The 26,256-nt window shown below is 46.5% G+C and overlaps 1 protein-coding gene across 3 annotated transcripts in view; it reads left to right on the plus strand.

The window, feature by feature from the left end:
• Nucleotides 1-1,977: 1,977 nt before the first annotated feature.
• LOC106555643 (zinc finger protein 18) overlaps nucleotides 1,978-26,256 on the plus strand; it is a 29,862-nt gene continuing 5,583 nt past the window's right edge. The window contains exons 1-7 of one of the 3 annotated variants that reach the window (XM_087711430.1): nucleotides 1,978-2,915; nucleotides 5,329-5,452; nucleotides 7,524-7,606; nucleotides 8,910-9,036; nucleotides 11,505-11,615; nucleotides 15,498-16,097; nucleotides 20,545-21,170. In XM_087711430.1, the coding sequence (XP_087567556.1) occupies nucleotides 2,220-2,915; nucleotides 5,329-5,452; nucleotides 7,524-7,606; nucleotides 8,910-9,036; nucleotides 11,505-11,615; nucleotides 15,498-16,097; nucleotides 20,545-21,134 (2,331 nt within the window). In that variant the 5' untranslated portion in view covers nucleotides 1,978-2,219 and the 3' untranslated portion in view covers nucleotides 21,135-21,170. Of the gene's footprint in view, nucleotides 2,916-5,328; nucleotides 5,453-7,523; nucleotides 7,607-8,909; nucleotides 9,037-11,504; nucleotides 11,616-15,497; nucleotides 16,098-20,544; nucleotides 22,116-26,256 lie in introns of those variants that run through there. The other 2 variants (XM_087711429.1, XM_087711432.1) reach the window with 2 other exon arrangements.

The following is a 26,256-nucleotide window of genomic DNA, read 5'->3' on the forward strand; positions in this document are numbered from 1 at the left end:
GGGAAATCTATCTTGAAATGTACGTAACTTAGAACTAAACTTATTACACCTTGTGCGAACTCTTAAATAAAAGGAAAGCAGCAATTGGTTCCCCATTGACATAGGAGGGGAGAAGTAGAAAAATTATTTTGCTCCTTTAATATTTCTGGGGCATTAAACGTCTTATTTCAGGTGTGTCAAACTCAAGGCCAGTGGGCCAAATCTGGCCAGCGGGGTGTTTAGATCTGGCCCGTGGGGCCGGCATGGAAACAGGCAAAGGACCGGTTTGCGGTGCCTCTGTCAGTGAAAACACAGTGGGCAGCCTGCCCCAGCTCTGTTTTGCTGGCAAAGGGCCATCAAAACAAACTAGAAACAAAACAAAAGGAGAAACGTTTCTCCTTTTGCATTTGAGCATGCAAGAATGGAGAGGAAAGGCAAAGAGGAAAGAAAGAAAGGAGGAAGAAAGATGGGAAGATAGCAAGGAAGGAAAAATAAGGACAGAGAGGAAGGAAGAAGAAAGGAGAATGAAGAGGAAAGGAAAAAGAAGAGGAGGAAGGAAGGAAGGGAGATTATAAGGAGAGGAAGGGAAGTCCTGACTTAGCACTTGGCCACTACAGGTCACCCCCTACACGAATCCCGTGTCATACCCACCATGGCCATGCTCACCCCTGGCCACACCATTCCCACGGCCCTCCGTGGTCAAACACAACCCTGATGTGTCCCTCAATGAAATCGAGTTTGACACCCCAGCCCTATTTTTATTTATTTATTTATTACTTTATCTATTATTACATTTATTTGCTGCTATGGAGCCAGGAGTCTTTGGCTTTCTGAAACTGTAACTACTCCTGGAGGATAATTGTACAGGTAGTCCTTGACTTACAAATGCTCCCTTAGCCACCGTTCAAACATTCAACGGACTCCCCAAAAGTTAGCTACAACCCAGTTGTAAAGTTCCGATGACTCGCTTCCCCTCCCCGGTCATGTGACTACATTCCAGGTGCTAAGCAACATTTACAACCATTTGCTGTGGCATGCCTCCCGCTGGCCACCTGACTTTTGGGTCTACTGCGCATGCGCAGGAATGGGGCACATGTGGGAGATGCGCGCATGAATGGGGAAAGGGGGGAAGCATGGGGTCCCCCATGGCCAGTTTTTGTTCCCAGGAGGCTCCTAGGAGGCCCAAAACAGGAGGAGGGGGCCGGGGGTCCCCCCCCCCATGGCCCGTTTTTGCTCCCAGGAGGCTGTGGAGAGGCCTGCTAGGCCCAAAACAGGGGGCGGGGTGGCGTGGCCGCCCAGTGGCCTGTTTCTGCTCCCAGGAGGCTACAAAGAGGCCTACTTGGCTCAAAATGGAGCGGGGTGTGTGTGTAGCATGCCCCCCCCCACCCGCTTTTGCTCCTAGGAGGCTGTGGAAAGGCCTACTAGGCCCAAAATGGTGAGGGGGGGGGATAGCGTGGCCAACCAGCGGCCTGGCTTTGCTCCCAGGAGGCTGCAGAGAGGCCTACTAGGCCCATGGGGGAGGGGGTGACGCAGCCGCCCAGTGGCCCGTTTTTGCTCCCAGGAGGCTGTGGAGAGGCCTTACTAGGTCCATAACGGTGGGGAGGGGAGGTGGCCCAGCCCCCCAGTGGCCCATTTTTGCTCCCAGGAGGCTGCAGGGAGGCCTACTAGACTCAAAGTGGGGCACATGGGACTTGAATATGCATGCATGGGGGGAACAGAGGGGGGGTGTCCCACATGGATTGCATTATGAGTGCTTTTTGCACGTGACAACAAAAAGGTTAGCCATCACCATTCCAGACAAATGGTTATTCAGTCTCCTTTTAAAAATTTCCAGTGTTGGAGCACCCACAACTTCTGGAGGGAAGCCGTTTCACTGATTAATTCTTCTAATTGTCAGGAAATGTCTCGGTTGGATCCCCAATGTCTCTTTTCTTTGTCTCCTTTTTTTGGGTGTATCTCACACTTTTTCTCCTGTTTGGTTTGTGTTTGTTTAGGAGCTCCCCCTGCAAACCCAGAGGCCAACATTTTCACAAGGGCTTCACAGCAACTTGGAAGCTAACAAGCCTCCTGGCTTGGGATTCCTCTCTGCCAGTCCAGAGGAGAACATGCGATTTGGGTTTCAAACCTAGAATTTGAAAGAGGCGGGGAAAAGATTCCCCTCCAGTTAGTGTAATCGGGGCCGGGTGTTTTTTAACGAAGTGACCCAGTTCCATATTGGTGGTTTGACAATTCAGAGAGACATGGAGCCCAAATCTAGAAGTCCAGAAGGGGAACGTGTAAGGAAATCCTGCAGTAACGATTTTTCCAAATGCACAGAGATGGAGAACTTAGGATGGAAGCTTTCGCAAGAAATCAAGCGGGAATCTTTCCGACCCTGCAAAACCCAATGGCAGGACTTCCTGAAGACCTTGCCGTCTCCCCACCTGGGATGGGAGGAGGACTCTGAAATGCTGGCCAATGCCCCTTGGGATGACCCCAAAGCCTTCCTGGCCTCCTTTGAGCAGGTGGCCCAAGCCTGCCAATGGCCCAGGGCCGAGTGGGTGCCTCGACTCCTGCCAGCCCTGAGTGGAGAAGCGAAGCGGGCCTTCAGCGGCTTAGAAACAAGGGACAAGGAGGATTATGGGAAAGTGAGGGCGGCCATCTTGAGAGGGGAAGCCATCAGGATCGAGGTGCAACGGCAGCACTTCCGGCAATTCCGCTTCCAGGAGATCGAAGACCCGCGTAGGGTTTACGGACAACTGCAGAGGCTTTGCCACCAGTGGTTGAAGCCGGAGAGACGCACCAAAGAGCAGATCCTGGAACTGCTGATCCTGGAGCAGTTCCTGGCCAGCCTCCCACCGGAGCTTCAGAGTTGTATCCGAGCAGGAGGGTCGGACACGTGTTCCCAGGCGGTCGCCCTGATAGAGAATTTCCTGCTGAACCGGCAGGAGGTTAAGGTAGGAAAGTGTCAGATGTGTAATATTTGAACCTCTCTGCAGGACAGGGGAATTAAGCTTTAGTGCAGCATTCAGAATAACGCATCCGCCAAAATCAGAACTCCGAGGCAGGTAGATTCATCAAAGAACATGTTTATTGGATAATTGGTATGATGCCTATCATATTAGCACAGCTGGTGAAAACCAACTGAAAGTTTCCCCACGTTTCTGGCATAGTTAAAGAAGCAATTCTTTCCCTCCCCAAGTGTCACAAGTCACATTAGCAATAGCATATACTGCTTCATGGTGCTTTTACAGCCCTCTCTAAGCAGTTTTACAGAGCCATCCTCTTGCCCCCAACAATCTGGGTCCTCATTTTACCCACCTCGGAAGGATGGAAGACTGAGTCAACTTTGTGCCTGGTGAGATTTGATCTGCCAAACTGCTGGCAGCTGGTGATCAGCAGAAATAGCCTGCAGTACTGCACTCTAACCACTGTGCCACCGTGGCTCTTTTGTCCAATTAAGGCTTTTGGCGGGCTCCTTGGTCACTCCTCCAACTGCCACCTGTTGGGATGACCTTTATTCCCATAGGAAAGCTTATTATTATGACTACCCCCGATACAATACAATACAATACAATACAATAGCAGAGTTGGAAGGGACTTTGGAGGTCTTCTAGTCCAACCCCCTGCCTAGGCAGGAAATCCTATACTGTTTCGGACAAATGGCTATCCAACATCTTATAAAGACTTCCAGTGTTGGGGCATTCACAACTTCTGGAGGCAACTTCTGTTCCACTGATCAATTCCACTGTCAGGAAATTTCTCCTTAATTCTAAGTTGCTTCTCTCCTTGATTAGTTTCCACCCATTGCATCTTGTTCTACCGTCAGGCGCTCTGGAAAATAGTTTGACTCCCCCCACCCCTTTAGAATTCATGAGCCGAGGTGGCGCAGTGGTTAGAGTGCAGTACTGCAGCCACTTCAGCTGACTGTTAGCTGCAGTTCGGCGGTTCAAATCTCACCGGCTCAGGGTTGACTCAGCCTTCCATCCTTCCGAGGTGGGTAAAATGAGGACCCAGACTGTGGGGGCGATATGCTGACTCTGTAAACCGCTTAGAGAGGGTTGAAAGCCCTATGAAGCGGTATATAAGTCTGACTGCTATTGCTATGAGGCAGCAAAAGATGGCTTCAGCCAGGTTCACTTCAGAGATGATATTGTGCTTGCTTAATGACGGTAATTGGGACCCCAATTTCTATCGCTTAGCGATGCAGTCATAAAGTGTGATGTTATATGACTGCATTGCTTAATGACCGCAATTCCACTATTGCTGTTGTTGAGTGAAAATCACAGATTGCTAAGTGAGGACCTCACCTGACTGACTAGCAACTTCCTGCCAGCTTCCCGTAAAGTCATTGGGGAAGCCAGCTGGAAATTGCAAGTCCCAGGCGGCTTGCAGCGGACCAGATGGTGGGTATGTTCTGTATAGAATGTGTGCAGGCTAGGGAGGGGGTGCTGCGGGACAAATGTGTTCTGTGCCAGGGCTACTCAGAATAAAAGGTACTGGGTGCAACTTGCAAGCTTTTCTGTGGTGGCTTCCGCACTGATTTTGCTCATGGGAAGGTGACAGGAAAGGTTGCAAATGATAATCATATGATCACAGGACAAACATTTTAAGTGTAAGCTGATTGCCAATGCCAATGACTTATATACTGCTTTCCAGCCCTCTCTAAGCGGTTACAGAGTCAGCCTATTACCCCCACAATCTGGGGTCCTCATTTTACCCACCAAGGAAGGATGGAAGGCTGAATCAACCTTGAGCCTGGTGAGATTTGAACTGCCATATTGCAGGCAGCCGGCAGTCAGCAGAAGTAGCCTGCAGTGCTGCACTCTAACCACTGAGCCACCTCGGCTCATTATCCCATTTTACAATATGTTTGCCACTATTGTTGAGTAACAACTGCAGTTGTTAAGTTAGTAACATGGTTGTTAAGTGAATTTGGCTTCCACCATTGCCTTTGCTTGTCAGAGAGTTGCAAAGAGGGGATCACGTGACCCAGGGACACTGCTGAATCAACCTTGAGCCTGGTGAGATTCGATCTGCCAAACTGCTGGCAGATGGCAGTCAGCAGAAGTAGCCTGCAGTACTGCACTCTAACCACTGCGCCACCGCAGCTCAATATGATACATTCACATATCACCGTGGCTCTGGATTGTGATCAGGTATCTGTGGGTGGTGGTGCGGCAGCCGGAATTTTGAGGAATGGGTGCTGCAACTGGTTTCATTCATTGCAACTTCAAGCAGTCGCTGAACGAGTGGTCGTTAACTGAGGACCACCTGTAGAGAAGATGTCGGTGTTCAGTTGACAGAATTTTTGATGCTTCAGCTTCATTACCCTTGGTCCGATCCCAAATTGGATTCTCTGTTATTCAGGAGCCGTCGCAGGAGGCCATCGCCAAGATTTCCCTGGGTGAAGAGAGGGTTACCTTGGATGTCGATGAGGAAGAGATCTATAAAGACATTAAACAGAACAATAATGGAGTGATCCATTTGTTGGGTAAGGAAATGCCAAGGATTACAGTAGGGTCTTCCAGGATGGCCTTCCTCAAAGAAGAGTGGCTGTCTTTAGATCACATTGCGGTGTCCCACTCACTGATGCACACATGTAAACAGTGGTGTTGTGAGTTTACCTTGTCTGTGAAACTTTCAAGCCCTTTGGACCTTAGCTGTTGTTCTGTGGAATAGCATTGGTCTGCTTTTGGCTGGACTTCGTCTGGATGTTTTTGGTGAAGGGAATTGCTCGGGATTGGGCGGCCTATAAACATTAATAAATAATAAAATAAATAAATTGCTGGGGAATTAACCCACTAAGCCATCATTACATGTGCGTGTGAGTCAGTGGTGGGTTTCAAAAATTGTTCGAACCTACTCTGTGGGTGTGGCCTCCTTTGTGGGAGTGGCTTGCTGCCCATGTGACCGGATGGGAGTGGCTTGCCGCCCAGAACACGCAATGTTCTGATTGCACCACAAACGCAGTAGTCATCTTTACCTTTCACAGAGGCACTGAGTTTTATAAATATGAGCATGATAGTGTAGAATAATCATATCCAAGGACAAGTGGTGGGTTTCAAAAAAATTTGGAACCTCTTCTGTAGGTGTGGCCTGCTTTCCGGGTCCACTGGTGGGACCTCTCGGTAGATTTGACGAACCGGTTCTACTGAATAGGTGCGAACTGGTAGGAACCCACCTCTGGTGTGAGTGAGATGGACAGAGCACGCACACACACAAACACTCACACACACACAACACTATTCCAGTTTGTTCAGCTTTGGGTTAGCACAGTTTGTGAATCATGTTGTAGGCAATTTATAAATAAATATATCAAAAGGGTATTGTGCTAACGAGCCAATGTTAGATATAAAGTATAATTTTATAAGCCTTCACCTTAACCTTGGTTAAGAAGCCAAGGCTTAACACCATGTGAACCAAATTGTGGGAATGTGTCTGGATGTCTAGCTGGAGGAAAAAAATGAGTGTGTCCCCTTGAGATTATTAAAGAGAGTTGGAAGTTTGAATGGTTTTCTAAGTTGAAGAGAAGAGAAAAGAAGAGAGAATGAAAAGTAGAAAATAGACTAGAATAGAAAATAGACTAGACCCGAATAGAAAGGAGAATAGAATAGAAAATAGAATAGAAAATAAATAGAATTGGAAAAAGTAGAAAATAGAATAGAATAGAAAATAGACTGGACCCGAATAGAAAGGAGAATAGAATAGAAAATAGAATAGAAAATAAATAGAATTGGAAATAATAGACTAGAAAATAAAAAAGAAAACAGAAAGAGAATAGAGAATAGACTAGAATAGGAAATAGACTAGAATAGGAAATAGAATAGAATAGAATAACAGAATTGGAAGGGTCCTTGGAGGTCTTCTAGTCCAGCCCCCTGCTCAAGCAGGAAACCCAATACCATTTCAGACAAATGGTTGTCCAATCTCTTTTTAAAAACCTCCAGTGATGGAGCCCCCATGATTTCTAAAACTGTTCCACCGGTTAATTGTCCTCCCTGTTAGGAAGTTAGGACAAATTGGAAGATCCTTCCTGCAGATGAAAAGAAAAAATGGAGAGAATTGAACAAAGTAATCCAAATTTGTTTCTGTTTTGCTGACTTGTAAACCTCTGGGATTTTTTGATGTCATCCAGCTTTTCCCCAACACAGGTAGTCCTTTGACTTACGACCGCAATTGAGCCCAAAACCTCTATTGTTAAGTGAAACATTTGTTAAGTGAATTTTGCTCCCTTCTATGACTTCCCTTGCCACAATCGTTAAGCAAATGGCCGTTGTCGTTCAGTAAGTAACACGTTTGTTCAGTGAATCTGGCTTCCCCTTTGACTTTGCTTGTCAAAAGGTCGCAAGAGGGGATCACACGGCCACCGTCATAAATATGAGTCAGTTGCCAAGCGACCATGGGGATGCTGCTATGGTTCTTAAGTGTGAAAAAGGGTTTTCAGTGCCGTTGCAATTTCAAATAATCACTAAACAGGCTGTCGTAAGTTGAGGATACCTGGAATGCATTTGGTTTTTTCCTTTTGTTTTCTAAAAAAGAAAAAAAAATTCTGTCTTTTAAAGGTAATGGAAGCAAAGACTGTGGTGATTCCAGCTCCTTGCTTCCTGCCGAGGGAGAGGAAATGGACCAGGCTTCTCCTAGTGAGGTAGGGGAAACCTTCTGATAAACAAATGCCAAAGAAAGAGAGGTGAAAGAAAAGAGAAAAGGGAAAAAGAAAAGGGTCTTTTGGAAAGAATTGGGCTGAAGGATGCAGCTGTCTAAAGCAGCGCCTGAAGAGCACAGGGCAAAGGGGTGTGGCTGAGGCTTTTGGCTGGTTGCGATGGGGGGTGGTGGTGGCATGAAGCGGTACTCAGAGGTGCAGACTAGCTGCCTGCAGGGAGTATAAATCCTTCCGCTCCTCACCATCCAGTCAGAGCTGAAGAAGCTTGTTGGATGAGAAGCGAAACGTCTTCAAAGAAAAACCAGAAAGTCCAGTTGCCTCTTGAGAAAAAAAAAGAACCTTTGGGAGAACCCATGGAGTACTAGAGTTTATGCACTGGCCTGGCTGCGATGCACAACACCACGAGTGGGATAATCATTTTAGTCTAGGACTTGTGAATAGCTATGCATCTTGCTGGAAATATTTCCGGTTGTCAAGTTTGATTGGATCTGATGTGATCTTAAAAGAGTATAACCTTGTACTGTGCTTTTAGTGCTGAGTATGTGTTTGTATGTGCAAAGTGAAAAGGCAAATGTGACTCTATTCCTTCTTTCCTTCCTTCCTTCCTTCCTTCCTTCCTTCCTTCCTTCCTTCCTTCCCTCCTTCCATTCTTTCCTTCCTTCCTTCCTTCCTTACTTTTTTTCCTCCTTCCCTCCATTCCTTCCTTCCTTCCTTGCCTCCTTCCCTCCTTCCTTCCTTTCTTCCTTCCTTCTCCCCTCCCTCCCTTCCTTTCTTTCCTCCTTCCCGCCCTCCATTCCTTCCTTCCTTCCTTCCTTCTTTCTCCCCTCCCTCACTCGCTTCCTTTCTTTCCTCCTTCCTTCCCTCCATTCCTTCCTTCCTTACTTTTTTTCCTCCTTCCCTCCATTCCTTCCTTCCTTGCCTCCTTCCCTCCTTCCTTCCTTTCTTCCTTCCTTCTCCCCTCCCTCCCTTCCTTTCTTTCCTCCTTCCTGCCCTCCATTCCTTCCTTCCTTGCCTTCTTCCTTCCTTCCTTTCTTCCTTCCTTCCCCCCTCCTTCCCTCCCTTCCTTCCTTCCCCCCTCCTTCCCCCCTCCTTCCCTCCCCTCCCTCACTTCCCTTCCTTTCTTCCCTTCCATCCATCCATCCATCCATCCATCTAGCCATCTTCCCTTTCTGCATCCAGGACCCTGTGTTACACTTACCATTGTCGTGTGTTATTCTGCAAAAATTATTAACCATGGAACGATCTGCATACTTTGGACCTTCTGTCAGTGATTTTTTCCCTTTTCTAGGATCTCATGGACTTGAAAGACGCTGGTGTTTCGTTAAATGTGGTTGAGCCAACCCCGATCCAGTCGGGCCAGCAGACCATGTTCTGGCAAGTCATGCAGGAGGAGGATGGGGATGCAGATTCTTTGGGTAAGGGTCCTGGAATTTTGGAGGGCTCCCTAGAGGTCCTAAAGTCCAACCCTCCCTTCTCCGTGCAGGAACCCCCAGAGCATCTCTGACAAACGGCCCTCCAACTTTGATTCAAGGACCTCTACCTCAGGGGTGTCAAACTTGATTTCATTGAGGGCCGCATCTAAGGGTTATGTTTGACCTCGGGGCTGGGCTGGGCGTGGTCAGCTTGACGTCACTTGTGTTGGGGGCACCTGTGGCCTGAGTGCTCTGCCAGCAAAATCGGGCTCCTTAGTTCTGTTTTTGGCTGCGATGGCCTCCTGAAACCCTCTGCAGTGAAAATGGAGCCCAGGCAACGGGCTCCTAAGCTCCGTTTTTGGCTGTGATGGCCTCCTGCAATACTCTGCCTGCAAAAACAGAGTTCAGGAGGGCTGCCCTCCCGAGTTCTGTTTTTGCTAGCAGAGGCACCGCACGCCGGTCCTTCGCTGTTTCCAGGGCGGCCCCATGAGCCAGATCTAAGCACCCCGCAGGCTGCATCCAGCCCCTGGGCCTTGAGTTTGACACCTTTGCTCTACCTAATCAACTAGGAAAGATGTGTCTATTCCCGGGGCGACAAACTGGGTCTCTTCGAGGGCAGGATCAGCATTGTAGTTCTCCGCGGGCCATGGCCCCCGTGCCCCAGTTTTCAGTCTGGACGGCTTCCTGCAGCATTCGACCTGGCTACCTGAGAGACCGCCTCCTGCCAGTTACCTCCCAGAGACCTATAAGATCGCACAGACTAGGCCTCCTCCAGATTCCATCTGCCGGTCAATGTCGGCTGGCAACTCGCCGGGGGAGGGCCTTCTCTGTAGCTGCTCCGGCCCTATGGAACGATCTCACCGTTGAGATCCGGACCCTTACTACCCTTCCGGCCTTCCGCAAAGCAACCAAGACCTGGCTGTTCCGGCAGGCCTGGGGCTGTTGATTTATCCAGCCCCATCTTAAGTTATGAATGTTGTGGAATTTTTAATGTTGTTTTTTATTTTTGTATGTTCCCCCCTTCCTTTTTTACCTGTAAGCCGCCCTGAGTCTCTCGAGAGTGGGCAGCATACAAACCAATTAAATAAATAAATAAATAAATAATTCCGCTGGCCAAAACAGGGCCCGCCTGCAACCTGTTTTGGCTGCCAGAGGCACGGGGGGCAGGCTATTTCCAGGCCAGCCAGATTTAAATCTGCAGGCGAGATTTAAGCCTTGATTTTGACACCCCTGATCTATTCAAAACAGAAGTAATCTCGCTATTATGGTTGGTTGCAAAGTCAGAGAGATGTTTAGGCTGATTTGGCATTTTTCCCCATTTATCGAGTCCTTCCCATGAGGACTTCCTGTATTGGTGTGTGGAAGTTTAGAGGGCAAAACCAGCAATCTGGCAACAAGCAAGCATCCAAAGATTGAAAAGACTTACAAACAAGATACCGGCGGTCCTCAGCTTACCGCCATTCACTTAGTGACCGTTCAAGGTTATGAAGACTTCCCCCAAATGTTGCTTGTCGCCTGGTTCCAATAATTGCCACTTCCTGCGATCACAGGATGCATTGTGGGCATTTGCAATGACACATGTCCATATTTTATGATATTTTTGCCAGAACCAATTTCTGACGAAAACTGGCCCCTAGAACAATGGCTTTGTGCCTGTGTTGCTTTCGCTTTACAACCGCTTTACTGTTCGCTTAATGACCACTGTGACAAAAGGTCTAAAATTGATTCCTTTGCATGAGGACCAGCATTCTGACTGTTAGGGACTGTAATTACCAGGTACATTTAACGTCGTATGTCAAGGACTGTCTACAGCAGGGGTGTCAAACTCAAGGCACGTGAGCCAGATCCGGCTTGCGGAGTGCTTAGATCTGGTACTTGAGGCCGCCCTTGAAAACAGCAAAGGAGCGGCCCATGGTGCTTCTGCCACGCGCCCCCCCCCCCAAGCTCCATTTTCACTGGCACAGCGCTCGGGCCACCACAGGTGCTCCCAACATGATTGATGTCGAGCTGGCCACACCCAACCTGGTGACACGCCCCGGCCTTCCCAAGGTCAAACACAATTCTGATGCAGCCCTCAATGAAATCGAGTTTGACCTTCCTGATCTACAGTTACCAGCTAGTTTAGCTGTCAAGCCTGAAATTATTGGGGTGTAGCAGCTCTGCCCAGTCCAATTGCTGATACAGTCGATGTAACACCTTATGTCATGTTCCACCATGGCGTTGGTTCTCTCTGCAGTCCCGTTGGTGCTCGGATGAAATGCCGGCGAGGACCCGGTGGCCCTCATAAATTCCTTCCAAAATGTAGCTGTAAATTGCCAGTTTGTAATGGGTGCATTATTTGGAGCTGACCTTAGCTGCTCATTGAAGTGGTAGAGATCTAACTGAAATGAATGACGGGCCCGGGAAGCTAAGAATTCACCAGAATTTGTACCCCAAATAATTCTCTTCCTCCCTTTCTCTTGAATCCTAAGAGGGACTCTTGGTGCCCAAACCAGACCAGTCTTCCAATCCAGAAGAAGAAGAAGAGCAGGTTTTCATCCAGTTTCCTGTCGAAAGTGAGAGAATTACAGATCACGAAACAGGTAAGAGAAAGACTGTCTGTCACCCTTGCAAGAATAATTTCCGACTCCCCTTGAGTTTGGAGAGCTTCCTAATTCTCCTCAGCCAGCTTTATTTTTCTATAGGTTTATTGCAAGTATTTTAAGGCATTGTTTAGCAAGAAAGGATCCCAGAGCAATGGACCTACACTCAGTAAAACTCCAAAGGTAGTCCCTGAGTTACGACCACTATCGAGTCCAAAATTCATGGGCTCGCTAAGCGAGACATTTGTTAAGGGAACTGTGCCCTGCTTTACAATGTTTCGTGCTGCAATTGTTAAGTTCATCACTGCAGTTGCTAACATGGTTGTGAAGTGAATCTGGAATCTGCTTGTCAAAGGGTCGCAAAAGGGGATCACATGACTCCGGGACACTGCAACCGTCATAAATATGAGCCATTTGCCAAGTGGCTGAATTTTGATCACGTGCCCATGGGGATGCAGCAAAGGTCATAAGTGTAAAAAATGGTCAGAGGTCACACTTTTCAGTGCCATTTTAACTTCAAATGGTCACTCAATGAACTGTTTTCTACCAGTTTATTGAAAATATTTATATAAAGCATTGCACAGTCACTAAACAAACGGTTGTAAGTTGAGAACTACCTGTATTTTTTCTTTTCTTTTTTTAAAATAAAATTAAAAAAAAAATAATTTAAAACAAATACATCATCCTTCTTTATATGCTATAGAAAGTATTAGTTGGTTACAAAAAAAAACTTTTGTGCATCTCTTCCACAGTCAACAAACATAGTTCATATTAACAAGTATTTTATCTCAAATATTTATACATGTCACCATCATTATATCTCCATTTTCATTTGACTATAATTGTTTAAACGTCCTTCATCATAAAATATACCAAAGTTAGATACATAACCACATACTGGCCTTTCAATTACTATTTCTAAAATCCTCCACTAAACACTAAATCCTTATGTCCTGTTCTAGCTAAACATCCATAATATTTAATAACCAAGTTTTCTAATCCTCCTTTCCAAATCACTGTTTAAGGTTTACATCCAGTTTCCTTATGTTATACCTATATCTATATATGCATTGTTATTCTTATCCCTCCTTTATTTGACTATATTCTGTATCATAAAATTTTCCCCCTAATAATCAAAACTTTAATTGTATCTAACTTAGTTCTATTATTATTATTATTATTATTATTATTATTATTAACCTTTATGTATATCCAAAGGGATTGCTAATCTTCCTTACATGAGTACCATTCAATATTCATATCCAATTATACTCATCATAACACTACATATTGTATACATTAGTAACATTATCAGTTATTTATTTAAGCTATATCTATTATCAATAAATTTCACAAGGTTTAACTAGTTTTAAATTATATTCTTCAATCTATCAACCTGTATCTTTCCAATAACAAAACAATTTCATATCTTCTGCCATTTGTGGTACCAATCCTCTAATCAACTTCTTAATCAGCTTTGTATGGACTTCTCTTAGCAACGCCTTGCTTGTAAGATCTCTCATATAATCTTGATGCCCTCTTTCTGTTTCCTTATGCAGCTTGTCTTTGATTGTCAGCAGTGTTATCAATACTTTTGCTAGTAGAAATTCTTTCTTTGAGTCCATAAATTCTTTAATTTTTTTCTTCTTCTATGTCCTGCCCTCTGGAAAAGATTTCCTCTCCATTTACTTCCTCTTTCAGTATTCCATTCTTTCCATTTTCAGGAAAAAACCAATTACCATCAATATCTGAAAGTATCTTTTGCAAATTTGCCATTCTAACAAACACAGCTGCTTTATCTTGGAAGGTTAATAAGATTAAAGCATAGATTCACAAAGGATGTTGTTTCCACTTCAAAGGACCATCTGTGTGCTTCCCTTCTTATCACCCTTTGTAACCAAGTAGTAAAATCCTATAGTGCCAAGTCAAAAACAATCCATGATGTTAAAAAGTTTCCTTTTGTTTTTTTTTTTGTATTTCAAGTTAGAAAAAGGAGTCCGATCTTTAAATGAATTAGAAAAATACCCACAGCAATGAAAACTTTAGCCTATAGATTACAGAGAATCATAAAGAGAAGGTAGAAGAAAACTTAATCCATCCGTTTCAAAAGGCTTGCATAAATTCCATCCATGAAGATAGCATTTAAAAAGTAAGATAACCACTGTCCAAAACCATTCCAAATTTAATTCTGCTGCTTGACTCTTCTATTCTTCAATTTAAATTAATTTTTAAGTTTTTATAGGCAGTCTCTTTTTAAAACAGTAAAATTTCCTCACCAGTTGGAAACACTTTCTCTTTCCGTATCCTTCCGTTTTGGAGCCGCCCCGACTTTGTCAAACTTGGCTGGATTTTTTACCGCCAGCTTGAAGAACTTCTCTTGCTTCTTTCAGGGATTTTGCGATATCCCCGAGATCAGCAAAGACGTATTCTTCCTGTTCACCGTCTCTTCGGGACGGTTTAGGTCTGTTTGGATCACCCAGCGGCAAAAGTATTGGCTGCGGCCTCAGAGCATCGAGACTACACAACCATATCGTCGCGACTTTGGCTCCTCCTCCCTGTATTTTTTCTTAAGGTTATGGTGCAAAAAGTTACATCTGGGGGGGGGGGGAAACCAGGAAGACATTTGCGATTAATTGTCTTTGAATTTCACGCAGCTTTGGAAAACTTTGTAGCATGTGTTGTTGAGGTGGCAGTGTTTGCAAACAAAAGCATGCACAACATCTAGTAAAATGAAGCTACAGATACGGATCTGTTTGGTGAACTTGTATACAGCATAACTCTGCCTGTATAAGTTGAATATCCATTTTGGCAAGCTCTTGGGACGTTGGCTCTTGATAAGAGCAAATGTTAGGTGTTCTGACCCAGGCTTCCTTAGAAAGCAAGAAGCAAAGTCTTGGTCCTTGCAAAACCTCTTTAATTTACACCACTGTGAATTCCTTTCATTCACAGTCAACAAGGCTTAGTAAACAGTCTTTCAGAGGAATGTTTATCCACACGAACCTTATCTGGAGCACTGCCAGATAACCAGTTTCCAAACTCAGGGCAAGGCAAACTTGGCACAGAGTCTCTTATAGCCACAAACAGAATGTTCCACTCTTGAAACAACTGAATGAACGAATTGTTTCCTGCAAAAGCCCACTCCCCATTCGCTCCTCTTTTATTTCCTATGGGAGGGGCCAATCACCTCCAAGGTGTGGCTTTAGTCCTAAGTCAACCCTGCTTCCTCCCCAATCTCCTTACTGTCCAACTCTACTGCCAGTTCTGCTAGCTGCTGGTGGGCCTCAACATTACCCCCCCAAAAATATCTTTAGATCTGCTGAGAGAGAGAGGGAGGGAGGGAGGGAGGGAGAGCAAGAGAGTGCAAACATGAGATCCACAAAGTAAGAACCTAGTCTGTGCTTTATTGAGAAGACTCTATCCCCCATTATAATAAAAACAATACTTAATGTGTCATTGCTGAATCCCATTTCTCAGTTGTGTGTTTTGTTTTAAGACACATCCCCTTAACAGTTGTTGTTCGGAGAACCTGTTGTTTCATTAATCAAATGTATACGGCTGCCTGTCTAACCAAGGGAACCCATGAGGGGCAAACAAACGTAAAAATGAACGTCCCAAATTGGCGTTGAACCGATCGAAAAGAAAAATAAATACCAAACCCAAGTAGGCACCCTCTTGTTTGGTTGGCGTCCGCTTTTCCACATCTACCTCCTGTGATGATTTTGCCTTTCCTACCTTAGCTGTGCCATGTCCCTGCTGACTTTTCACCCCTTCTGTCCAGCGTTTAAAAATACCCCCCCCCCCAAAAAAAAGACTTCTACCTGCCACGCCAGAGTGAAACATGGCCTCGTTTTCTGTTCGTGTTCACCATTTTTCTCGACTTAGGACCCAAGGACTCTTCGCTTTCGGAGGCTGCGCCCAGCCCGTCGGGATGCGCCCGGTTCTCCCGGAACATCTCTTGCCCTCTCCGGGATTTCGCGGGTTCTCACTGGAAGCATCCCCGCTGGACCGAAGATGAAATCCAGGCATTTATTGAGATCTGGGGGGACACATCCGTACAGCGAGCCCTCTTCTCCAACTACCGGACCGTCTCTCAATTTGAGTGGATCTCGTGCCAGATGAAGGCCCGGGGTTACGACCGGAATTGGCTCCAGTGCCGGGAAAAAGCCAAACATCTCCGGAAAAGCTACAAGGATTGCCTCGGAGGGCACAGCCACTGGGGATCTGGGAGGAGAACGTGGCCTTTTTTCAAGCAGCTGAATCAGTTCCTGCGCGTTGAGCAGGAGCTGGTGGTTCCACGGGAGATCGGGCGTCAGGAGGTCCAGCATCATCTCGTCGACCGCCGGCGCAAAAGAATGAAGAACTCGGCTGGTCCAGTGGCCAAAGCTGCCCAGGTTCAAGTGGAGGTAGAAGCCCATGAGCTGCAGACAAAGAAGCAGGCGAAGCATCCCCCTCGCTTCCCGCCAAATGGGACGTCCCACTCAGGTTTGTATCCCTTCAATGCTTCATCCACCCTTTCCCGTTGTCTCTCCTGTGTATGCAAGGCGATCTTTCTATTTACACAAAATCTATGCGGAAGGAACAGTTAATACACACACACTATACATTCGCTGTGCGTGCCTTCCACTTCCTTAGCGTACAGCTATTTCTGCCATTACAGGTACTGTACTTTTCGGAGTATAAGACACACCTTTTTTCCACTCATGTGGAAATGTTGGTGGGTCTTATAACCGAATACAGCCATTTTTGGCTTCCCAAAGCCACATACACGAATCCCATTTTTGAAAAAAAACAGAGGCATTTTTGCCTTCCCCAGCCCCCAGCAGCACTCTGCAAGCTTCAGCAGGACTGGGGGAAGGCAAAAACGCCTCTATTTTTACAAAAAATGCCCCGTTTTCCACTGTTTTTTCGCAAAAACGGGGGCATTTTTGCCTTCCCCCAGCCCTGCTGAAGCCTGCAGAGTGCTTCTGGGGGCCAAGGAGGACAAAAACCTTTTTTCTAGACTTACCTCTTCGAAATTTTGTTGCGTCTTATACATTGGGGCGTCTTATAGTCTGAAAAATAAAGTATTCTTTTTTGTTATATGCCCTGTTCCCCCGAAAATAAGACATATCCCAAAAATAAGGCCTAGCATGTTTTACACATATATCTAATATAAACCCTACTCCCCCCACCCCTGAATAAGCCCTACTGAAATGTCTGCGCAGCTGGCCACCAACCCATTCTGTCTGGTTACTCATAGTACAGCGAGGAAGTAGAACTGCCCCATGCACCCTGCACCGGCTTCCCTTAGGGCTCCCACAGCCAGGCCATCCACGCCCAAGACTTCACGGCACCACTACCAGCAGCCATGTGTTGCGGGAGCCCACGGGGCCAACAGCCCACTTCCGCTTGCTCGTGGCTGCAATAAAACAGAAGGCCAAGCCGTGTGTTGATGCTGCGGCTGCGAGGCAAGGCAAGTGTTGGAGTGTGGATGGCCTGAATGCGGGGGCCGCATGTGTGAGACGTGTGGGGCAGATCCACACACATACCCTGCCTTGCTTCGTGGCCACGGCGCCAGCATATCACTCAGCCTCCTGCTCCGTCGTGGCCGTGAGCAAGCAGAGGAAGTAGCCGGTGGCCACACGAGGTCCTGCTGGACGGAGCCGCCAGGTGTTAAGGCATGGATGGGGGGGCCCTGCGGTAAGCTGGTGCGAGGGGCATAAGGCAGCTCTACCTAGTAGGGGGCCTCCCATTAGAGATAGTCAACCAGAGCTTTCCGTGACTGTTTCTATAACCTCACAGCGTCAACTCTGCTATCTTGGGCTGATGGAAACCCAGGTCTGAAACATCTGGGGGACAACACTGCCCCTCTCCCCAATTTTGTTCCACCCATTTTACTCCTTTCAGTCCCATCCAAGTGACTGAACTCTACAGGTAGTTCTTGAGTTTTGACCGTAATGGAGCCTCATCCATTAATGAGTCATGATGCTTGTGAGGCAGGTCATCACCTGACCTGGCCTGTTGTATGACCTTTTTTTTGTGGTGGTTATTAAATGAAAACAATGGCTATTAAGTAGCTATGGTCATTAAGTGAACCCCTTGTTTGCTATGGGACTTTTTTCTTTTGCCAAAAAACAGATGTAAACACCAGTTTCTGACCGAAAACATCATAAGCTGAGGTCACATGACCAGTGGTGGGTTTCAAATTTTTTTAGCACCTCTTCTGTAGGTGTGGCCTGCTTTGTGGGAGTGGCTTGCTGGCCATGTGACTGGGTGGGCGTGGCCAACTTGTAAAATGTGGTGAAACTCACTTAACAACGCTCTTGGTTAGCAATCAAAATGTTGGCTCAGAAACTCTGGCATTTGAAGCACCCAAGTCTTATAACTGTCAAATTAAAAGACCTTTGCACCCCTAACCCTTTAGAAAAAAAACACCCCAGGGGTGTTCAAACTTGGCAGCTTTAAGACTTGTGGACTTCAACTCCCAGAATTCCTCCTCTCGCTCTTCATCTTGATGATGTGCGGATGGGCGGGGGGAGGGAGCTGGAACCGGTTCTAAACGGCACTGTAGATTTGTGGAACCTCTTCTATAAAAGAGGTTAGAACTGGCAGGAAACCACCCCTGCACATGACCATGGGATGCTGCCAACAGACATAAACGCAAATTGGCTACCCAGCGTCCAAAATGCAGTCATGTGACCATGGAGTAGACTGACTGTTGGAACTGCACAATAGGGTTATAATTATGTTTGGGGAAGGGGTGGGGGGTGTCTGTCGTAACTTCACACAGTGGTTAAATGACTGATCATAAATTGAGGATAGATTCAAGATCACTTGAACTATTAATGCCACTTTAGAAAGCCTTGACAACATCACACTTGGAATATTACATCCAGTTTTGGTCACCACGATGTAGAAAAGATGTGGAGACTCTAGAAAGAGTGCAGAGAAGAGCAACAAAGATGATTAGGGGACTGGAGGCTAAAATATATGAAGAACAGTTGCAGGAACTGGGCATGTCTAGTTTAATGAAAAGAAGGACTAGGGGAGACATGATAGCAGCGTTCCAATATCTCAGGGGTTGCTACAAAGAAGAGGGAGTCAAGCTATTCTCCAAAGCACCCGAGGACAGGACAAGAAGCAATGGGTGGAAACTAATCAAGGAGAGAAGCAACCTAGAACTAAAGATAAATTTTCTGACAGTTAAAACAATTAATCAATGGAACAACTTGCCTCCAGAAGTTGTGAATGCCCCAACGCTGGAAGTTTTTAAGAAGATGTTGGACAACCATTTGTTTGAAGTAGTGTAGGGTTTCCTGTCTGAGGAGGGAGTTGGACTAGAAGACCTCCAAGGTCCCTTCCAACTCTGTTCTTCTGTAGGACTAGTGCATTTTTCGGACTAAAAGACGCAGCAGAGTATGAGACATACCAAGATTTTGAAGAAGTAATTTTTTTTTAAAAAGGGTTTTGCCCTCCCTGGCCCCCAGGAGCACTCTGCAGGCCTCCCAAACTCTCTGCATGCCCTGTTTTTGGGTGAGATGCATGGGGAGATTGGGAGACAAAAAATGGGCCCGTTTTTGCCCTCCCCAGCCCCCAGGAGCACTCTGCATGTCCATTTTTTGCAAAAAAACCGGGATGCATGGGGCCAAAAATGCTCTATTCAGTGCCAAGACGCACACAGATTTTCAGCTTCTTTTTGGGGGTAAAAAGGTGTGTTTTATACTCCGAAAAATACGGTACCTGTGTAGGTTTATCAACCCATTCAGATTATGCCCTTTCTATAAACGAAATATAGAAGTGAATATTTGTAGCTCAGGGTTGAATTGTGGGGGCCCTCAGTGCTCTCTGAGCCTGGTGGTTTTCTTGTAAACGTTTCATACCAAACTAGATAACGTCATCAATGCGCTGGTAGGGTTGCCTTGTTTCGTAATGAAATGTCAAAAGAAAACCATCGAGCTCAGAAATTGTTTCCAGGCTGGTTATCCTAGGCCCGGGATGGCGAATATATGGCACAAACGCCGAGCCATTTGTCAGGGCATACGAGGTTTGAAGTGATTTCCGTTTGCTCGTAGGGTCATTTTTCATCCTACGGAGCCTTCAGGGAAGCCTCTGGAAGATCCCTGAAGGCTCCGGAGGGTGAGCAAACCGGAAGTCCGTTCCTGAACTTCCGGTTTGCTCGTAGGGCTGGTTTTTTGCACTCCGGAGGCTTCAGGGAAGCTCCTGAAGTCTGCGGGAGTGGGGAGCAGGTTAGGCTGTTTTCGCCCTCCCCAAGCTCCTAGAAAGACTCTGGAACCTGGGGAGAGCGAAAAAAACATGCAAAAAAAGGGGGGGGGGTTGCACCTGGCATGCGCACATGAGCACATGCACACTGGGGGTCGTGCATTGCATTATGGGTGCAGTACGCCTGCGCATGACCCCCCTGCGCTCCCCCCACTTTTGGCACGCGAGCCAAAAAATGTTCGCCATCGCTGTCCTAGGCTCTTTCACCTCTTCCCACGATATTCTCGCCACACATTCCTTTTTAAAAACCCAGACAGAGAAAGCAGCTACATTCGTGCCATCACACCTAGCTGTGTATTTTTTTCTTGAAAGGCCAGGAAAGGGCTGATGCTTGCACGCACACATACGAGTCTCTGCCTGAGCCAGGGGTCAGCAACTCGTGGCTCTGGAGCCGCATGTGGGTCTTTCATCCCTCTGCTGCGGCTCCCTGTCGCTGGTCAGCTCCACAATTGATAGGATTTTCAGTTAGGACAGTACAGGAAAAAGGATGCCGCACTAGGAAGAGACTCTATAGTGGGGGAACCGGACTTCTGGTCGGCTCCAGAATTAAACGGGGGGCTTCCGGTTAGGATCTTTGTGGCTCTTCAAGTGTTCAAGGTTGCCAATCCCTGGCCTGAGCTGTACATTCCCTCCTTTAAAACGCCTGTGTTTCTCCCTTCCTTCCTCACAGGAAACCAAAAGCCGCCACTGACCAGCATCGAACGGATAAGAAACATTCACAAGTCCCGGCAGGAAAGAAGAGCGGATGTTGGTCAAGCCCGAAGCGGAATTGGGGACTCTGCAGCAGGAAGCCCTCTAACAGACCCAGCCCTGCCGGGATCCCACAAGGCCGACCCGGCACCCTCGAGTGAAATCGAGAAGGCGTGGGAAGAGTGCGAAAGGAAAGCGGTGGAGAAGCTGGAAGGCTACTTGCGCAACAAAGGCTGGAAACTCCAAACTGGGCACTCGAGCCGGACGGGAATTCTCCAGGATGTCTTGTCCATCGTTTGCAAGGGCCGTACGGCTCCGTCTCTGCCGGTTCTTACTTCTCCTGTCCAAGAGCCCTCCTCTTCTTCCCCGACACCCCGTTCTGAAACGTCGACAGAATCCCAAGACTCAGCGGAGCCGTGCAAAAACTCAGAGGACTCTTCGGCTTCTCCTCCTCCTCCTCCTCCTCCTCCTCCTCCTCCTCCTCTTCCTGCCTCTTCTCAGGGCGGCTTGTCAGACAGAAGCATTCGCCTGAAAAGGAAGCGTTCTCTGCCAGCACGGTTTCAGTGCTGACTTTGTTTTATTCCCTTTCGGGTGGTGTGTTAGCTGGTTAGTTGGATCATCCCCTCCTCAAGGTTTGGGCTTCGGTGTTTTGCGCTTCCTTCCCTCTTTCTTTACAGTCGTAGACTTGAAGGAGGGGTGTTAGATGTTGGCTCCTCCAGGTGGAGATAAATCCATGAGGAATATAATTTCATTGCCTGTTTGGTGAGCCGTAGTGGCGCAATGGTTAGAATCAGTGGTGGGATTCAGCCGATTCACACCTATTCGGGAGAACCGGTTGTTAATTTTCTAAGCAGTTCGGAGAACCGGTTGTTTGAAGAAATCTCATTTTGGTTTTTTCCCACTTAACAAGGCTAATCTCGTAAGGAAGGCAGGAAGGAAACATTATGGTGTTGTTTCTATCCTTATCTTTATCACCCTGCTTAAAGAAACTGCCTCTCCAGTTAACTCTTATTACATTGTAACAGCTAAGGCGAAGCGCCCATCGACGTCAGTGACGTTGAGTTGGCCACGCCCACCCAGACACATGACCACCGAGCCCCGCCTACCCAGCTGGTCATTAGGGCAGAGAACCGGTTGTTAAATTATTTGAATCCCACCACTGGTTAGAATGCAGTATAATGCAGGCTAACTCTGCCGACTGCCAGCAGTTCAATTCTGATCGGCTCAAGGTTGACTCGGCCTTCCATCCTTCCGAGATGGGTAAAATGAGGAGACTGTTGGGGGCCATAGGCTGACTCTGTAAACTGCTTAGAGGGGGCTGTAAAAGCACTGTGAAGCGGTATATAAGTCTTAAGTGCTACTGCTCTTGCGGTGAAGCATTTGGGGCGTCGGTGAATTCCTGACAGGACATGGCAGCCTTCCTGGAATCCATGCAGGGTATCGGGATCAGCTCTGCAGTTCTGTTAATTTTTTTCTTTTCTTTTAAGATTACTGAATTTATATGCCATCAAACTCCCAAGTGAGTCTGGGTGGTTTAACTCGCCTTTTTTTTTTTAAAGTAACACTCAGCATGAAGAGCACAACTGGTTTAACTTGTCTGCTATAATTGCAGTTACAACAGACGAATCTGCTTTCTTGAAACGGGGTAAATCAGGTTAATATCTTGAAAACTGGAAGTTCCTGGTAGTCTTCAACTCACATCTATTCATTTCCCAACTGTTTGCAGTGACAACAGCGCGGAAACGGGGACTTACAACTGGTCACCTCGATGACCTTTGCGGCATCTCCCCAGTCACATGATCAAACTTGGCCGCTGTAATGGACTCAGAAGGGTGGCTGCATGCTGGGGTCACGTGATTGCCATGTATGACTTTTCCAGCTGGCTTACCACAAGCCAAATCAATGCAGGAAAGCAGATTTAATGTTTAATGACTGCACGGTTCACTTAACAACTGTAGGGATTCAATGGCAAAAACCAGTAAAAAAAAAATCAGGCACAGCTCGCTTCAGTACCATGCTTAATGGTGGAAATTCTGGCCCCAATTTGTGGACATAAGTTGAGGACTATCTGGAGAAGGGTGTTCTCAGTTCTGCCTGTTTTTCAAAATTTTCCAAAAATAATAATAATTGAAAATGAATTGCTAGCTGAGCGGTGGCTCAGTGGCTAAGACACTGAGCTTGTCGATCAGAAAGGTCAGCAGTTCGGCGGTTTGAATCCCTAGTGCCGCATAACGGAGGGAGCTCCCAGTTACTTGTCCCAGCTTCTGCCAACCTAGCAGTTGGTTCGAAAGCATGTAAAAAATACACCTCTGGTGGGAAGGTAACAGCATTCCTTGTGCCTTTGGCATTGAGTCATGCCCACAGAGATGTCTCCGGACTGCGCTGGCTCTTCGGCTTTGAAACGGAGATGAGCACCGCCCCCTAGAGTCAGGAACAACTAGCACATATGTACAAGGGGAACCTTTACCTTTATATATGCCAGGAATCAGCCATTTTCCCCAGGCACATCTGAGAGATCCACCAGCCAAGGTGGGGGGCATAGCATCTGTCGGATGGTGCCATCTCACCAGCAATGATAGGTGCCCCACCTGTCACTTTTATAATCACGTGATTTATATTTGGATGCTTTGACAACTGTCTCACATTTATGACGGTTGCAGTGTCACGGGGTCATGCCCTCCCCTTTTGTGACCTTCTGACCAACAAAGTCAATGGGGAAGCCATGTTCACTTAAGAACCAACCGCGTGGCTTAACAACTGCAGTGATCCACTTAGCAACTGCGGCAAGAAAAGTCGTCAAACGGGGCAAAGCTCACTTAATACGTTTCTCACTTAGCAACATGAATTCTGGGCTCAATTGTGGCCATTTGTCGAGGGCTCCCTGCCCTTAGGACGGTTGTGGCATCTTGAGGTCCCATTTGTGACCTTCCCAGGCAACGTCCCACGAGCCAAATCAATGGGGGAAGCAAAAAGGTTGTAAAATTGGTTAAGTTACTCACTTAACAACTGCATCGCTTAGCAAGGGACATTCTCATCCTGACTGGTCAAAAGTGGAGGACTTCCTGTGAAAAAGATCTTTTCCACAGGGATTGAGTTTGGTAGGTTGGCAACAACCTTTCTTTACATTTATCTACAATTTCCTTGGAGTTGCTTTCAATTACTGGTCATCCTCGACTTATAACAGGTTGATCAGTGACCGTCCAAAGTTACAACGGCGTTGAAAAATGTGACTTATAACTCATACTTACGACCATTGCAGCTATCCCCATAATCACATGATCAAAATTCAGATGCTTGGCAACTGACTCATCTTTACGATGATTGTAGTCTCCTGGGATCATGTGTACCCATTTTACGACCTTCAGACAAGCAAAGTCCATGAGGAAAATGGATTCACTTAACAACCATGTTGCTAACTTAACAACTGCAGTGATTCACTGAACAATTGTGCCACAAAAGGTCGTGAAGCAAATGTCTGCCTTAACAACAGAAATTTTGGGCCCAATTGTGGTCGTAAGCCAAGGACTACCTATATTTGATACTTTTAAAAACAAGTGTTTTATTGCATACTAGCTGATAATCCAGCCTTGTTGGGGTATTTATTTATCCTAAGCCTGTATTAGACATTGGTGTTTTTTGTAAAAACCAATCCCTCTTTATCAGAGGGAGCCTCCTTGTGTACTGTGAAGCCGTTACCATGGCAACTCCACTGTGCTGTACAGTAGACACCATTTTAAGGCACAACAGGCTGTATCTTAGTAGAACTTGAATCCAAAATGCACACTATCACTGTCAAAAGTACTGTGATTTGACACTATAGATATAATTCATTCTTTTTCATTTCAGCAGCCCAGGCGTTCCAGAGTTATGCTGGAACACACACACACACACACACACACACACACACACACACACACACACACACACACAGGTGTTAGGGATGTCTTACCCCCACAGTCTTTGTTTCCAGAGAGTAAATCATCTGTGTACCAAGTTTGATTGAAATTGCGCCAGGCGTTCCAGAGTTATGCTGGAACACACGGACACAGACACACAGATTTGGTACGTTTTACGCTGTTTTGATTGTTGTAAACAGCCTGTAGTTGTCCTGGATTTGGGGAAACATGAAAACCCAAGAAATACAAATATGTCAACACCGCATTGCCTTTCCGTCACTGCAAATTTTTGAAACGTTTGTGCAGGAGCAGCAGCCAGTTCTAGACGACAGTTGTCACCGTGCAGCCAAAGCTCCATCCCTTTTTTGTGAAGGTGTCAGTGTGTCCTGTGTGTGTCAAACGTTGAGCTTGATCACACAGTCATTCATTTAATTTATTAGATTGAGGGGTTCACCTCTTTCCAGACCTCCTCTGGGCAGCTCACAACAAAATAGCCAATGAAAGCACAAATAAATAAATGAAACCACGTACAGCTGGTCCTCAACTTATGACCACAGTGGAGCCTAAAACCTACGTTGCTAACTAAGACGGCTGTTAAGGGCACTCTGCCCTATTTTACGACCTTTCTTCCTCCAGTTGTTAAGTGAATCACGGCAGTTAGTCACACGGTTGTTCAGCAAATCTGATTTCCCCATGGACTTTGCTTGTCAGAAGGTTGCAGAAGGGGAATCACGTGACCCCCAGGACACTGCAACCGTCATAAGTCTGAGTCAGTTGCCAAGCAATCAGATTTTGATCACATGACCACGGGGGTGTTGCAACACTTGCAAATGTAAAAAACGTTCTGAAGTCACTTGTAACTTTGAACCGTCACTAAATGAACTCTTGTAAGTCAAGATCTACCTGTACAACAGAACCGTGTAACCATAATTATACTATAAGGACATCCTAACTGGAGGCCTGGAAGAACCATAATCAAGAGGTGGGTTCCTACCGGTTTGGACCGGTTTGGCCGAATGGGCAGTAATTCAACCGGACACGTGACTGTACCGATTCTATCCCATCTTTATTTTCTGTTCTGCACATGCGCGGAACAATTTTCATTGAAAAAATGTAATCCCCCCTCTTTTTTTTTAAAATGGTGTGTGCATGCCAGTCCCAGAAAGATCCCAGAGCTGGGCCGTATTTCGCAAAAATGGAGGTGTTTTTGCCTTCCCCCAGCCTCCAAAAGCACTCTGCAGTCTTCAGCTGGGCTGGGGGAAGAAAAAATGCCTCAGGTTTTGCAAAAAAACGACAGTTTTCTGCCCATTTTTCGCAAAAATGAGGGCGTTTTTGCCTCCCCCAAGACCTGCTGAAGCCTGCAGAGTGTTCCTGAACTTATGACCGTTTTTCACAGTTACGAGCTTTGCAGCATCCCCATGTTCATGTGGTCAAAATTTCAGACAATTGGCAACTGATTCATATTTATGACGGTCGTGGTGTCCCTGGGTCATGCGATCCCTTTTTGCAACCTTTTGAGGAGCAAACTCAAACCAGATTCACTTAAAAACCGTGTTACCACACTTGTGAACTACAGTGATTCACTTGACAACTGTGACAAGAAAGGTCGTAAAATGGGGCAAATTTAACCAATGCCTCACTTAGCAACAGAAATTTGGGGCTTGGTTGTGGTCGTAAGTCAAGGACTGCCTGTATCTTGAATGCTTGGCAACTTGAAGATGTGTGGACTTTAACCCCCATAATTCCTGTCAGGAATTTGCTGACAGGAATTATGGGGGTTAAAGTCCACACATCTT

This window comes from Thamnophis sirtalis, unplaced genomic scaffold (assembly GCF_051295495.1).
Source record: "Thamnophis sirtalis isolate CommonGarterSnake01/CBP01778 unplaced genomic scaffold, rThaSir2_p1.2 scaffold_3, whole genome shotgun sequence".
Classification (NCBI taxonomy): Eukaryota; Metazoa; Chordata; class Lepidosauria; order Squamata; family Natricidae; genus Thamnophis; species Thamnophis sirtalis.